The sequence below is a fragment of the Oryza brachyantha genome, chromosome 3, assembly GCF_000231095.2.
Source record: "Oryza brachyantha chromosome 3, ObraRS2, whole genome shotgun sequence".
Lineage (NCBI taxonomy): Eukaryota > Viridiplantae > Streptophyta > Magnoliopsida > Poales > Poaceae > Oryza > Oryza brachyantha.
In genome coordinates, this window is record NC_023165.2 from 1,688,172 (window position 1) to 1,702,060 (window position 13,889).

Genomic DNA, 13,889 nt, shown 5'->3' on the forward strand with positions numbered 1-13,889 from the left:
TTCATCCATAAAAGAAGACTCGCTTAAGGCTCTTTTGGAACGCATGATTCGAAAAGCACATGAATAGAAAAACTACAGGATTTAGGATGTCACGGCATCTTGATCCTATGGAATGTTAACACACAGGATTTCCTCAATCATGTTGTTTGGTTGCTTCATCGAAAAATCGTTTAGGAACTGGGAGAGTGATACAAAGGAAGTTTTACAATAGGTTCGAGCTCATGGTAGATTTTGTCTAAAATTTCTATGTTTTATGTCATTCCATAGAAATTCTAAAGGTTTTTTTTCCTTTGATCCAAAGAAGCATATAGGAAATCTTTTGAAAGGATTCATACCCTACAAAATTACTTTGTTCCAAAATGTCCTTAGTTGTTGTCTATACTATTGACCTTGCTCCTAGTCGTATCAGTAAATGGCTTCAAGTACTCCCTTTGTTCAGAATTACAAGACGCTGGTGCGATGTTAGGACACCATCCCAGCCATATGAGCATATGACGCTCTTGCTCTACACGGGCCACAAAATACATAGAGGATCCTTTTTGCTGGATACGACACTGTTGTCTGAGCAAACGAAACAGCGAGCCACTTCTCAAGTCCTCACGTTCTGTGTTTTGCATTACGTGATGTGTTTCTTCGTGCTTCCTACTACTAGCTCCGCTCCAGCTCAATTGATCTGTCCGCTGTCCTCACTCGCCGCGTCGCTGTTACCCCCACCGGGTGGATCGGGCGTTGTGTCCCGTCGTGGTAGAGAAAAAACCGGAGCGTTTTGGTGCTGTGGACGTGCGCTGATCTGGCCGCACTCGCGTTCACGGCTGGCAACAAGTGCATTCTTTCACTTTTGACCTGTTCCATGTCCCATGAATAATCCATGATGTGAGTGCAAAGGATACCTCAACTCCAGATGAAGCCAAGGAACCGAAACGGTGTGCAGTGCATCATCTATCACGTCGCTCGTAGCTCTAGCTCGCGGAAGCTAAACATAAGAACTCTTACTGACAGTATTTATGTGGTATTAGCCGGTGTCGTGCCGTGCAGATGAAGTGTGATTAACAGGTTAAAAGCGGTTAGGATCTGTAGCATCTCCACAGAAACGACGCTCGCTCGGTCGAAAATATGAATACCGATCTGGCAATTAGGTGGTAAGTGTAATATGATTTCAAAGAGTTAAAAAACAAATCCTGTGTATATATATATATATATATATATATAAAAGTAAAAACAAAAAACGGTAACAAACAAACAATCCTTATATAAAACGATGCTAGGTAAATTTCCGTATATTTTTCACCGAGCATCAGGTGCCTCGGCCATGGATCGGCGAAGGCAAACGCGGCGACTCGGCTTCGTGCAGAGTCGGCGAGGCCCACCAGAAGACAAGACCCATGTTGGGCCTGGCCCGTAGTGTCCGCCTGTCAAGTAATTCGTAGTTCATTCTACGACCCTTCTAAACAACCTGACTTAATACTGTCACTGCCAGTGCTAATCTCAACTGCTAACAAGATTTAGGGTTTTGTGATTATTATTTCTTCATGTCGACTCTGTTAAAGGCAATAGAAAAGAAAAGAGAGAAAAAAATCACTAGTGGACTAGGACTACCATGCATGCCTGCATGGATCTGCATGCGGAGGCGGACGGCGGTACGTGGACGTGGCTGGCTGGGTTCACGGCTGGGCGGTCTCGTTCTCCCGTGACATCTCCTCGAGCGACTTGCCCTTGGGCTCCGGCACCAGGAAGGTGAGCAGGAAGCCGAGCAGGCTGCAGCCGGCGAGCGCGAACAGCGAGTTGCGCACGCCGATGCCCGGCGGGTAGCCGTGCGCCGCCTTGGCCGGGTCGGGGCTCTGCGCCAGGTAGAGGAACCCGAACGACCCGATGATGGCGCCCATCTTCCCCGACGCCGCCGATATCCCGTGGCACGTCGCCCGCAGCCGCGCCGGGTATATCTCCGCCGGCACGATGAACGTCGTCGCGTTCGGCCCGAAGTTGGCGAAGAAGAAGGTGAGCGCGTACAGGACCACGAACCCTATCTGGTTCCCCTTCGCCGTCCAGTGGTCGTACGGCACGGCCAGCGCCAGCATGAACGCCGTCATCATGAAGAACCCCACCGCCTGGATCTTGAACCGCCCGACCACGTCGATGAACGCCACCGTGAACCAGTACCCCGGCACCGTGCCGAACAGCGCGATCAGCGTCTGCGCGCGCGCGATGTGGTACAGCTCGTCGAGCGCGCTCATCGTCTTCGCCTCCGGGATCCACCCGATGGCGCTGAAGATGTCCTTCTGGAACAGGTTCTGCGAGTAGTAGGCGATGTCCAGGAGGAGCCACGTCGACGCCGTGCCGAGGAGGTGGAACCCGTGACGCCGCGCGAACTCCGCAGAGAAGAGGCCGAATGGCTTGGTGAAGGGCTTGTCGCTCGCTCCGACCGACGAGGCCATGTCCGCCTGCTCCGCCGTAATCTTGACCTGGAGCACCTTGGACATGTCGGCCGCGGCGCGCTCGGCGTTCATGGCGACGATGGCCGTGTACCGCGCCGTCTCGGGCATCTTCATCCGCCAGTAGAAGGTGAGCGCGGCGGGCAGCGCGCCGAACATGAGGATGAGGCGCCACACGTAGTCGGCCTGCGGCGGGGTGGACGCCGCCGGGTCCGCGGGGAACTGGCTCCTGAACGCCGCCGTGATCCCGATCGCCACCGCGCCTCCGGCGAGGATCCCGAAACCCTGCATCGCGAACACGGCGGCGATGAACGCCCCACGCGTCCGCTTGTTCGCGTACTCCGACATGATTGTGGCCGACAGCGGGTAGTCGCCGCCGATGCCGAAGCCGAGCCAGAAGCGGAAGAAGCAGAGCGTGCTCATGACGCTCGTCGGCGTACTGCCAAACGACAGCCCCGACGCCACAGAGCAGATGATCATCATGAGCAGCGTCATGCCGTAGACGCTCTTCCGGCCAACCTTGTCGCCAAGCCACCCGAAGAACAGCTGCCCCGTGAGCGTGCCAACGAACGCGACGCCGTTCACCGCCGCTGACACGTCGGGCGGCAGGTTGCCCGGCTTGGACGACCCCTCGTCGGTGTAGTAGACGCGGCCGATGAGCTTGGTGACGAGGGAGATGCAGAACAGATCGTAGGCGTCGGTGAAGAAGCCCATGCCGGCGATGACGATGGCCGTGAAGTGGTACCACTGCGTCTTGGCGCTGTCCAGCGCGGAGAGCACGTGCATCTGCTCGCCGGCCATCGCCGCGAGCTGCTCCGGGATCCGGCCGGTCAAGGGCTCCCCCGGCTTCCTGCCTGGGAAATGGCGCGCTGTGGGTGAGTGAGCTAGATGGAGGAGGCATTGGTGTGGCTGCTATGTATACGGAGGCGAGGCGGGAATATTCCGAGTTCCCATCCTCCATTCCTCGGGAGCAGGCAACGTCTTCTCCCTCATTCCAGCTGAAGCTTTGACGGGCTCAGACTAGCATGTACTACGTATGATTCCTGCATCTCCATGCGGCCATGACGGCGTTTCTCTCGTCCATCGCTGCATGGCTCTGTCTGCTTCGAAAATTCAGGTTGACAAATCACGAAGAACAAGGAGCAGAGAAAGAGATAGGAGGTAGCAACGCCCAATGGGCCGAGAGATACTGATTTCTTTGCAGGCTTGAATTTGTGCACCTCGCAATAAGTTTAACACGACAAACTGGGCCTGCGCGGGCCGGGCCAGATTGCGTTGTTTCGAGGTAGGCGAAGAAAACCTCGGACGGATTGTTTCGCTTTTACGACCGTTTATAAGTTAAAATTTTAATTTTAAGTGGTATTTTGGAACTTATTTTGTCACTATTTATTGTAGTTTACCATATTTGTTCTAAATTATATGAAAAAATTACGATAATTTTTTTTAATTATAAATAAGCCGTTTAGAAAGTGATAGGATAGGAGCCTTTGACTTCGAAATCTCTCGATGGAGATGACTAGAAGAGACTTCGCATGATCGTAGTCAAACTCTGCGTCCGGTGCCGTGTCCTTCCTAGAAATCATCCCCGCCCGAGTACGAAAAATCAAACAAAAGTAACCCAAAAACCACGCAGATCCATCTCCGTGCTCTCGCGGGGGCGGACGGGATGGCCTCGTCGGCGGCGGCGACGTACCGGTGCGCGGAGTGCGGCGCGGACCTGAATCTGTCGGCGGCGCAGCTGTACCCGGAGGGCGTCTACTTCGAGGCCGGCAACAAGGGGACGCTGTCCTTCTCGTGGGTGGACGAGTCGCGGCTGCGGTTCGCGCCGGAGGACAGGATCCGCCCCTTCTTCGAGACGCTCAACTACTGGGGGATCCAGCGGAAGCGGACGCGGATCAGCTGCGACGCCTGCGGCCGCCTCCTCGGCTACGTCTACGACGACGGCCCGCCGGTCATGGAGGGCACCGGCCAGTTCGGGATGGGCCCCAGCCAGGTCATCCCTCGCCGGCCGAGGTACCGGATCAAGACCAAGGCCGTCACCGTGGCCAACCCTCCGGCTGCCGCACCGTACAGATGAAAGCTTATACATGTCGTGATTCGCGAACGAACTTTTGAGAGTTTTGTGCTGTAATTAGGACCTGTAAAACGTGTTCCACTGTGATCTTGTTTCGTCAGTTGCAATAAAATGTATGAGAACTGGCGTTGGTTCATGGTAAATCCACGCAATTTCTCCCCAAATCAAGACTACAGTAGGTTTCTTTGCCGGTTTGCCATAAAGCACGTTGCTATTTAAGATAGCTCGCCTTATCGGGGCATTTAATTTTTTTGCCACTTTTAGAAATGACACGTTGTCACTCGCTGTTAATGACACGTAGGGCCTCATGTGTCTATGACATGCGGGTCCAGTGATAAATACGGTAGAGTGTCATTTCTAAGAGTGGTAAAAAGTTAATTATTCTCGCCTTACCGGCATCCCAGTTTTGTTAAATTTAACTAAAATTTTTAATTAAATTTGGATCAGTTATAAGTTTTTCGAGATTCCAATCAAAGATTGATTGCTAGGTCGACCCAACCAGGCAACCAAAGTAGGGGATCTCACGGTCTCACCCAAGTCCCCAACACAAGCCAAGTTTGGCACTCCGGCGCATCGCAGCAGCAAATAGGCTTAGACGAGGGGAATAGCCAGCCATGGCCGTCGCCGCACGCGCCCGTACCTCCTCCTCTTTCCTCCGCGGCGCGGCCGTGCTGAGGCGGCCGCCGCACCGATCCATCCACGAGGGGCCCGACACCATCGACGAGCTCCTCGACCGCCACCTCGCCAAGAAGCCCCACTCCTCCGCTGTGCTCGACGGGGACGCGGCGGAGGCCGAGGCGCGCCGCCGGCTGACGAGCTCGCGGCGGGAGGCGCTAGGGCTGTACCGGGACATCCTCCGGGTCACGCGGCTGTTCGAGTGGCCCGACGACCGCGGCGTCCCGTGGCGCGAGGTGCTGCGCGCCAACGCGCGCAGGGAGTTCGAGGAGGCCCGCGGGGAGCGCGACCCGGAGGTGGTGGCGAGGCTCCTCATCGGCGGCCGCGACGCCGTGCAGCAGGCGCTCGACCGGCTCGCCGAGGCGTCCCGCCGCGTGGTCGAGGCGGAAGAGGCCAAGCGCCGTGGCGGAGCATAGATGGAGTGCGACATGTCCTGCCTCCATGCGTCTCATTCCTCTTCTGCTGTTCTGCTGCTTAATCTTGTTCAAAGTCTTGTATGAAATCGAGTAAAACTTGCCTCATGTTATGAAGCTAATGTTCCTCTAAATCTATAAAATTCTGCATTGCCTAAGAATTGCAAATGGAAAGCAGTTTTCTGTCAAATATCATTCTTGTATGATGTATGTTACACTGAATTACCTGTGATTCAGAGTTCTTTCGAAGAAAGAATCAACTTTGTACATCATGTGATTGTCAGTTACAGAAGGTTCATCGCCGGTTGCTGTGCGGTGTGGATATTCACCGTTTCACCTTGAGCCACTGCTAGCAGAGTACCATACCTGGGAATTGATTTCTCGTCTCTGTGCCCCCGAAAATTGAATTGATACAGCTGTAGCATTTGGACTCAAATACTCGATGTTTCATGTAAGCTGTGATTGTATGAAGGCATTTTCACAGACCTGATACACCCAGGCGTTCCCCTGGTGTTACTGAAGGTGTCCGTTAAATTCAAACAATGATATCCATCACCAGTAGTCACCACAGCAACAAGAGCCATCTGAGAATTCGTGATAGATCTTTGTGTCACCGACAACAATCCTCCGTCTGGAATATTTTGATATCAACTTCAATGCATTATGACAGTGATTGCATATACGCACATTCTTCTTGACAAGAATAGGGGATCCAATCTCAGATGATATCAAACCGCCAATAACAGCTAGCCTAACACTGTGCTTATTAGGCATTGTCGTTCTCCTTGATGGGAAAGAGACGGGATAAGACTGATCCCTTGTGTCATCTTTTTCTCCAATCCTTCTTGACATAATATCAGACACTTCATGAATCGTCTCGCTCTGTGGATGAGACATGTCCCCATTAGCAAAACTACACGCTATGCCATAAAGCTCAACAAGGCTTCTTGGTTCTGTTCTTTGCAACCCCTTTTCCTTCATCAGTAATCTCACCCTCTCAACATCCTCCCATCTACCAACATCAGCATACATCGAAGATAGAACAATATAGCAGCCTGTGTTGTCATGTTCCAGTTGGTAGATCCTCTCTGCTGCATACTCAGCAACATCTATATCATTCTGGTTCCTGCTTGCTGTAAGTAGGGAACCCCAAATCCTGGATGTTGGATCTATCGGCATGCTTTCAATAAACTGTAGCATCTCTCTAAGATCACCTTCTCGACCCAGAAGATCAGTCATGCAGCCATAGTGCTCAATCTGTGGGATCATGTCATACTCTTGTAACATTAAATTGAAGTGCATCCAGCCTTCATCCACCAAACCTGACACGCTGCAAGCAGTCAACACAGAGACAAAGGTACTCTCATTTGGTTGCAGACCATTGTATTTCATCTCATCAAACATTTCCAGTGCAGTCTTTCCCTGGCCGTGAATTGCATACCCCATGATCATTGTGTTCCAAGAGATGACATCCCTGGACACCATTTTGTCAAAGATCTCCCTCGAGGCCGCCACATCACCACTCCTTGCGTACATATGCAGAACTGCATTCATAATGAGAGTGTTGTCACCATAACCTAACCTGATAATGTAACTGTGCATTTGTCTGCAATGCCTCAGTGATCCCAGTAAGACAAATGCCGGTACTACTGTCGACATGGTGAAATAATCAGGATAGAGAAGTTGATTCAGTAACTCCAGGAATAGTGCAATGGCTTCCCTATACATCTCCTTGTGCATGTAGGCAGCAATCATATTGTTCCATGAGATCAGAGTTTTGTTTGTTATCTGACTAAATATCTTTTCGGATGATTCCACTTTGCTAACTTTGCCATACATCTCAAGAAGAGCAGTCTCAAGCACCACATGAGGAAGAAACTGTCTCCGAACTACATAACCATGAACGCTCCTTCCATAAAGTGAGCTTTCAGTTTGAGCACATGCAGCTAGTAAATTGATAGCGGTGACAACATCAACCTGGAGGCCCTCTGCCCTCATTTGCATGAAGCAATCAAATGCCTCTTCAGGCCGTTCATTCAGCGCATACCCTCCAATCATGCAATTCCATGTCACTACGGTCCTCAGTGGCACTGTTGCAAACACACTCTCAGCAGAAGTAACTTCGCCACATTTGCAGTACATGTCCAGAAGTGAAGTACCCACCTTGACATCCTGCTCCATCGCATGCCTGATCACATAGCCATGGATCTCTTTCCCTTGCCTCAATGAAAATTCCAAGCAGCAAGCGGACAGTGCTGCTATGATTCCAACACTGTCATGTTGAACTTCTAGCACATCATGCATCTCCTGGAAGCAAGCCAGTGCTAGTGCCCCCAGCTCGTTCGACACATATCCGTCTACCATGGTGTTCCACGTGACGATGTCCCTAACCGGCATTCCGTCGAACACCCTCTCGGCGTCCTCGACGAGGCCAAGCTTGGCGTAGAACGCAACGAGCGAGTTGCAGGTGTAGACGTCGTGCTCCAGGCCAAGCTTGATCACCATGGTGTGCGCCGCGCGGCCCTCATCGAGGCTGCCCAGACGCGCGCAGCACTTGACGACGACGGGGAAGGTGAAGCGGTCGGGACGAGCGCCGGCCTCGAGCATGGCACGGTACCCCGCGAGAGCGTCGGCGGGGAGGCCCGCGTCAGCGAAGCCGCGGATCATGACGTTGTGGAGGAACGCATCTGGGCCCCTGACGGCCGCGAAGGCCTCGACGGCCTCGTCCATGCGGCCTTCGCCGGCGAGGGAGAGGACGAGCGACTTGGAGCTGGGACCGGGGAGCCCGCGGCGCTTCGGCCGCAGCCTAGGTGGGGGCTCCTTGGAGGTGGCGGCGATGAGGTTCTGGGAGGCATAGGCGGTGGTGGTGGTGGTGGCGCGAGCCGGCCGTGCCGCGAGGACGAGCGGCGTGGCCATGGGCGGCGCGCGGGGTGGGGCGAAGCGGACGGGGGGCGTAGCGGGATATTTCTCTGTAGCTGTTTTTCATAGGTTTATCCAACCAGGGAAAGGAGAAGAGGGAAGTAACGTGTCGTGGCGACTTGCTATGTTTCAGCTCGGCTTAAAATTTTAAACGTCCCGACCTAGATTGCTCTGGGATTCAAAATGTTGCTGGAATTGACGAATTTCGTATAGATATTATATCAATCAGTTGAATTTGGACAAGAATGTGGAAAATCACACGGGATAAAACTACATGTCCGTATCTCACTTATCCCTGACCAAATATTGAAGTATACAATTGAAATTCTAATGTTGTGGTCTATTGGAACAACATACATGGTGGTGAATGCCTGAAAACTAGCATCACCGTCCGCATGAGACAGATTATCAACAAGATCGCCACAAACTACAAAATTGTTCAAGTTTCTGACTGCAGTGTCCCAGCTATCTTCAGGTGTTCTTTAGCAGGAAGTGTCCTGCTGATGCTTCAACCATACGCCTAGCTAGCCGCTTTGCTTCCTTTTCTGAGCCTGCAAAAAAAGAAGCCATCTGTTAGCTCCAACAACTCAACACATTCTATGTGGCAATTACCATATAACACAGATTGCAAAACTACAATGAAAAAGAAGCTCAATAACATTTTAAATCGAATTCTTATTCATTAACCAGCTCTACAAGACATCATAACAGTGCTAAACTCGTAAAAAAAAATCACCTCTTGAAGTTTGCGGAATACTGATGCTTCCAAATCACTGAATCCAGTTCCACCAATGTTGCTTGTCCTCGTTTCAGGTGTTTGAGTTGGCCTTGCTGGAACACCACTTGATTCTTCAACAGGAACAACAATTAAAGGGACAGAGAAAACATTGTACACAGAATGGTTTTGCAGTGCTGAACGCTGTCAAAAGAGCAATAGTATTTGTTAGAGAAGTTGTCAAAAGGAATGTATGACAGGAAGGGAAAAGACATGGTAAAGATCCCAAGCATGGTATGGAAACAAACCAAACGGCATTTAACAGTAAACTATAAGAAAGACAGCCATGTTAAAACACAGGCATCTGCACCTCACAAAAATTGCTTATGAGTATGACCTTAACTTGCTTCAAATCAAAAGCGTGGTTCACTCTTCTGTGATAATTAAGACCCATTGTCTACCCTTACCGCTAGAAGAAACATACAACGTGGCTGAGAGTTCTGCGAGATGGAGAGGAAGTCCTTAGTGTCTCTGGATATGTCAGACAAGACAAGATATTGACTTCAGGAACTAACGACAAAAAGGACAGCTACTTTGATTGACGATGCATGCCCAAAACTATTTCCTTGAAGTCAACCATGAATTTTTTTATGACTAAGGTTTAAGTCCACAGCTACTACTCTGGACTTACTTTTAAAAATATTATGAAAAATACTATATAAATTCTCTTATGTAACTGATAAATTCTCTTAATTCAATATCATAAATCAGATAAATCTATTCTGAACAGCTGCCCTATTAAAATTAATCTCACATGTATTGGAATGCAATATATACTCCTTTAAAAGGAAATAGTGTATTGGAATGCAATCTATACTCCTTTAAAAAGCAGTAGTGTCGGTGGTGAGTGGTGCCCAAAATTCTGACATGTGGGACCAGTGTCCATCCCCTCCCCAAACCAAACGTGAGAAATGTAGAGGCCATGGACAGACCCTGCAGCTCTTAGCCATGGTCATCCTTGTCCACTAACAATAAATTGCGCCTTGTGTAAGATTGAAAATAAATTTTCACTTTGCAATGTGTCGATGTGATTTTTTAATTCCGTAACAACGTGCGGGCATTTTGCTTACATCAATGCAAGTTGACTGTGATTAAAAAAAACAGATTGCCAACAAAAGCAGTTTAACCAAGCAAGATTATCATGCTCCACTACAATGCCAAACTAAGCCTGAAAAATAGTAGAGAAACTTGACTTACTGCAGCCTCTTTGGAGGACATGACAACAATTGCTGAGCCCCTACTCCTTGATTTTCTTGTTTTGATCACAACATCTTCAACTTCGCCAAATTGCTTAAAGATCTCCTCCAGCTTTGCAGCAGTATAATAATCTGCACCACCTTCCCATGAAACCTTCAAAATCTTACCCTTATCTGTTTTTTGTGCATCTTGTGGGGCTCCATGCACCTGAAGAAAAAATCAAGCTGCGGTCACTGTCAATTGTAGAAGCTAGTCCTGTTAATTGCTAACAAGGCATGAGTTTGTCAGACCAGCCAATTGCATAATCTAAAGTGTATCATGATCATAAGAGAGGAGACAAGGGAGAAGCTATGGTGTTAGAACCAGACAAAAGAAATAAATTTCATGCTCAATAATCTTAGCTAATGGAATAATTTCGCTGAAATATACTTCATGCTCAACAATTTTACTGTCCATTTCTTTTAGTCATATGATTGCCCAAAACTAATGCTACAGGTAGTTAATCTGTGTTGTTCCATCTTCATGACTGCCATTTGATATACATAGAACCAATATTCCTCTTTGATCACTCCTCAACTAACTAGAAGAAGCACCGTTTGTAGGATAAGGTTTGCATGTATATTCAATTATTCATCAACCAATACTATGCGATAAATCAAAAGTACTGTCTGTACAATCTACTTGAAACCACTACCTAATCATTCCTCAGCAAAAACCTAGTAGTATGTTAGTTTTAAGGGGAGTATGATGTATTGATGGTAGAAGTTTTAGAATTTTACATGTTTAATTTGCAGTATCTACCAGATTACCACCACACAGAAATTTGAGAACATCACATGGTAGCAATTCACGAGATTAACGACATCCAGAATTACAGAACACAACAATTCCCTAAACTTATAACCCTAAGTGCAATCAGGAACAAATCGAATTGAAACAATTGCATAGAATGGTTAGACATCACATGGAGAAAGAGGCTAGGATCCTTACCGGAGTGGAAGCAGTGCCTGAAGCGGCGGACTGCTTGGAAGCGAAGAACTCCTCGAGCTCGCGCTTGACGTCAGCGGCCTTCCGCTTGTCCTCGCGCCTAGCTGCCTCGGTGGCGTCGACGGGCTGGCCCGCGGCGAAGGCGCGCTCGCGCTCCTCTAGGTCGGACACGGCCTTCCGCCGCTTGACGCCAGAGGCGGCGGCGCGGGCGGCCGCCTCGCGTCGGCCGCGAAGGCGCGCATCGAACTGCCGGCGGAGGGACTCGTCCCGAAGGAGTTTATACGAGCTCGCGAGCCGCTGGAAGTCGGCGGTGGCGTTGGGGTCGTCGGGGCGTTTATCCGGGTGGCGGAGCCGCGACTGCGTCCGGTAGGCCTTCTCGATCTGCTCGAGGGAAAGCGCCGCGCCCTCCTCGCCGGAGGGCAGGCAGAGCACCTCGTAGTGGTCGACGTCTTCCTCCTCCTGCCCCATCGCCGCTATGAATCGAGAATTTGCGAGCCCAAGTCGGTTTGATTCCGCGCCTCCACCGAGGCTGCGACTGGGGTCGGTGGTCGGGGACGACGGGGAGGGTAGCAAGCACCCAAAACTTCAGCTCGGGCTGAAGCGGCTGTGGGGATTTGGGTGGGGATGGAAGGGAAACCTAGAACGACGTAGACGGCGTCGGACGTTTGGCAGAAACAACCCGGAGAGAGTGGGTTGATCCCTACGCCCAATCCCCTCCCGAATTCCTCACCTAGTTCTCGGAGGGAAGGAGCCGCCGACGCTCTCGCTGGGAGGGAGGCGGTGGAGCTCCGGGAGGAGGCAGCGACGCTCGCAGTCGCAGGGACGCGGGGACGGCGCTCCGGCGGCTCAGGAAGGGGCCGGAAGGCAACGGATCCGACTCCAACACAAGCCTCTCGTAGGCGGCGAAATGGGCCTCGAAACCCACCAATTCCTGGCCTGTCGAATTTTTTTTTATTTTTTAAAACTTTTTTTCTTGTCACGTCACAAACTCTGCGGCGCAGCGTTGTTTTGCCACGCTATTATTAACGGCGTGGCCAAAAAGCTCATTCGGTGAAAATATTTCCTCCCGAGATTCAGTAATAAAATTATTTATTAAAAATATTTTTTAAAACAAATTATAGCATGTCTAACGAGGCCTACCTGAGAAAAATGATTAAGTTAAATTTTGATAATAAACTTGTTGGCATCAATCGCGCCAAGTCATACGACTGAACATGTTACGTGCAACTCGGGCTGCCTCCATCCTCCATCCTAAAATATAAGTATTTTATATTGTTTAGTATAAATTAAGATTGAGAAGAAAAAATAGGATAACCGACGGTAGATGATGTTACACAATCATTCGGAAGGGATTTGTTTATTTTACACTAAACTCAGCAAACAAATCAGAGCATTCTCAAACACTATAGAAATAAGCGACAACGAGCAATTAGGGATTCAGAGATGGATAGATGTGTGATACAAACAAAGGTAGGAGGAAGATATAGAATATAAATGGTAAAGGTAGTAGAATGATTTTATCAAGATTGGTGGTTGTTTCAATCTGCCTTTTCCTTGTATTTATGGGAGAGGTGGTCTTGCTACTACATAGTATTCGTTCACATCTAATTAGGCTTAGAAAAATGAAGAGACTTGAAAAAAACCCAACCTACAAGCAAGAAAACACCAAATGAGTCAAATTTAAATCAAATCCGAAGTATGTCGGTCAGACTATTTGAAAACTTATATCTAGGCATATTCAAACCCTAGGTCAAGTCAGGTTTTAGGCTAGCCTGAAAAAGGTCCGACCAAAAAACCCAGGTTCGGACCTAGGCGTCACCCAACCCAAGTCCGACAATACATGGAAAACAAAGCCTAGCCCTAGATCTCGTTTCAAATTGTTTGTCTTTTCATAAATTTTGGGCTTTAATATCTAGGCCTAAACCTGACTTGGTGCATGGTCGGGCCGAGCTATATCCATACAACGGTGGTCGGACCAGCTTCTGCGAGGATGTGCTGATCTATCTGAAATTGAACTTGAACTTGCTATGGCGTTGCCCGGCTATTCTATGATTGTCGTGGCATCTGTGCCTAGGGTTGATCATCATTTGCAAACAAAAAATAGTTTGTGAAAAAAACTTTTATATACATATTCTTAATGATATAAAAGTCAAGGCTAAAAAATAAACGTTAAAATAACCCGTAAAAATCAACTTCAAAATTAAAAATTTAATTTCTGACTTGTAAAGATAACTATACGTGGTGCTAAGTGTCCGTGGGCACAATCATGGCTACCGGTGGTAGCCCCAACCGCAGCCCAATAAATGGCTGCCGAACAAGCACATAACTATAGCTAAGGCCTTGTTTTGTTCCTAATTTTTTTCTAAAAACATCACATCGAATCTTTAGACATCTAAATAAAGCATTAAACATAGATGAAC

The 13,889-nt window shown here is 49.2% G+C and overlaps 5 protein-coding genes across 5 annotated transcripts; 2 read left to right on the forward strand and 3 right to left on the reverse strand.

Annotated features, from left to right (window-relative positions):
• Positions 1–1,218: 1,218 nt before the first annotated feature.
• On the reverse strand, positions 1,219–3,301 carry LOC102714437 (probable inorganic phosphate transporter 1-7). Its single transcript, XM_006649294.3, has one exon. The coding sequence runs from the start codon at positions 3,228–3,230 to the stop codon at positions 1,662–1,664; it is 1,569 nt and encodes a 522-aa protein (XP_006649357.2). The 5' UTR covers positions 3,231–3,301; the 3' UTR covers positions 1,219–1,661.
• A 631-nt stretch (positions 3,302–3,932) lies between these two features.
• On the forward strand, positions 3,933–4,815 carry LOC102714711. Its single transcript, XM_006649295.3, has one exon. The coding sequence runs from the start codon at positions 4,096–4,098 to the stop codon at positions 4,504–4,506; it is 411 nt and encodes a 136-aa protein (XP_006649358.1). The 5' UTR covers positions 3,933–4,095; the 3' UTR covers positions 4,507–4,815.
• A 188-nt stretch (positions 4,816–5,003) lies between these two features.
• Positions 5,004–5,777, forward strand: LOC102714990. Its single transcript, XM_006649296.3, has one exon. It carries the CDS (start codon positions 5,118–5,120, stop codon positions 5,592–5,594), a length of 477 nt encoding a protein of 158 aa, XP_006649359.2. The 5' UTR covers positions 5,004–5,117; the 3' UTR covers positions 5,595–5,777.
• A 71-nt stretch (positions 5,778–5,848) lies between these two features.
• Positions 5,849–8,602, reverse strand: LOC102715273 (pentatricopeptide repeat-containing protein At4g35130, chloroplastic). Its single transcript, XM_040522395.1, has one exon. The coding sequence runs from the start codon at positions 8,505–8,507 to the stop codon at positions 6,144–6,146; it is 2,364 nt and encodes a 787-aa protein (XP_040378329.1). The 5' UTR covers positions 8,508–8,602; the 3' UTR covers positions 5,849–6,143.
• Positions 8,603–8,773: 171 nt separating this feature from the next.
• Positions 8,774–12,324, reverse strand: LOC102702643 (pre-mRNA-splicing factor cwf23). The gene is made up of 4 exons (XM_040521537.1): positions 11,473–12,324; positions 10,483–10,689; positions 9,247–9,429; positions 8,774–9,061 (listed from the first exon to the last, which is right to left on the reverse strand). The coding sequence occupies exons 1-4, from the start codon at positions 11,935–11,937 to the stop codon at positions 9,035–9,037; spliced, it is 882 nt and encodes a 293-aa protein (XP_040377471.1). The 5' UTR covers positions 11,938–12,324; the 3' UTR covers positions 8,774–9,034.
• Between the last annotated feature and the right edge of the window lie 1,565 nt (positions 12,325–13,889).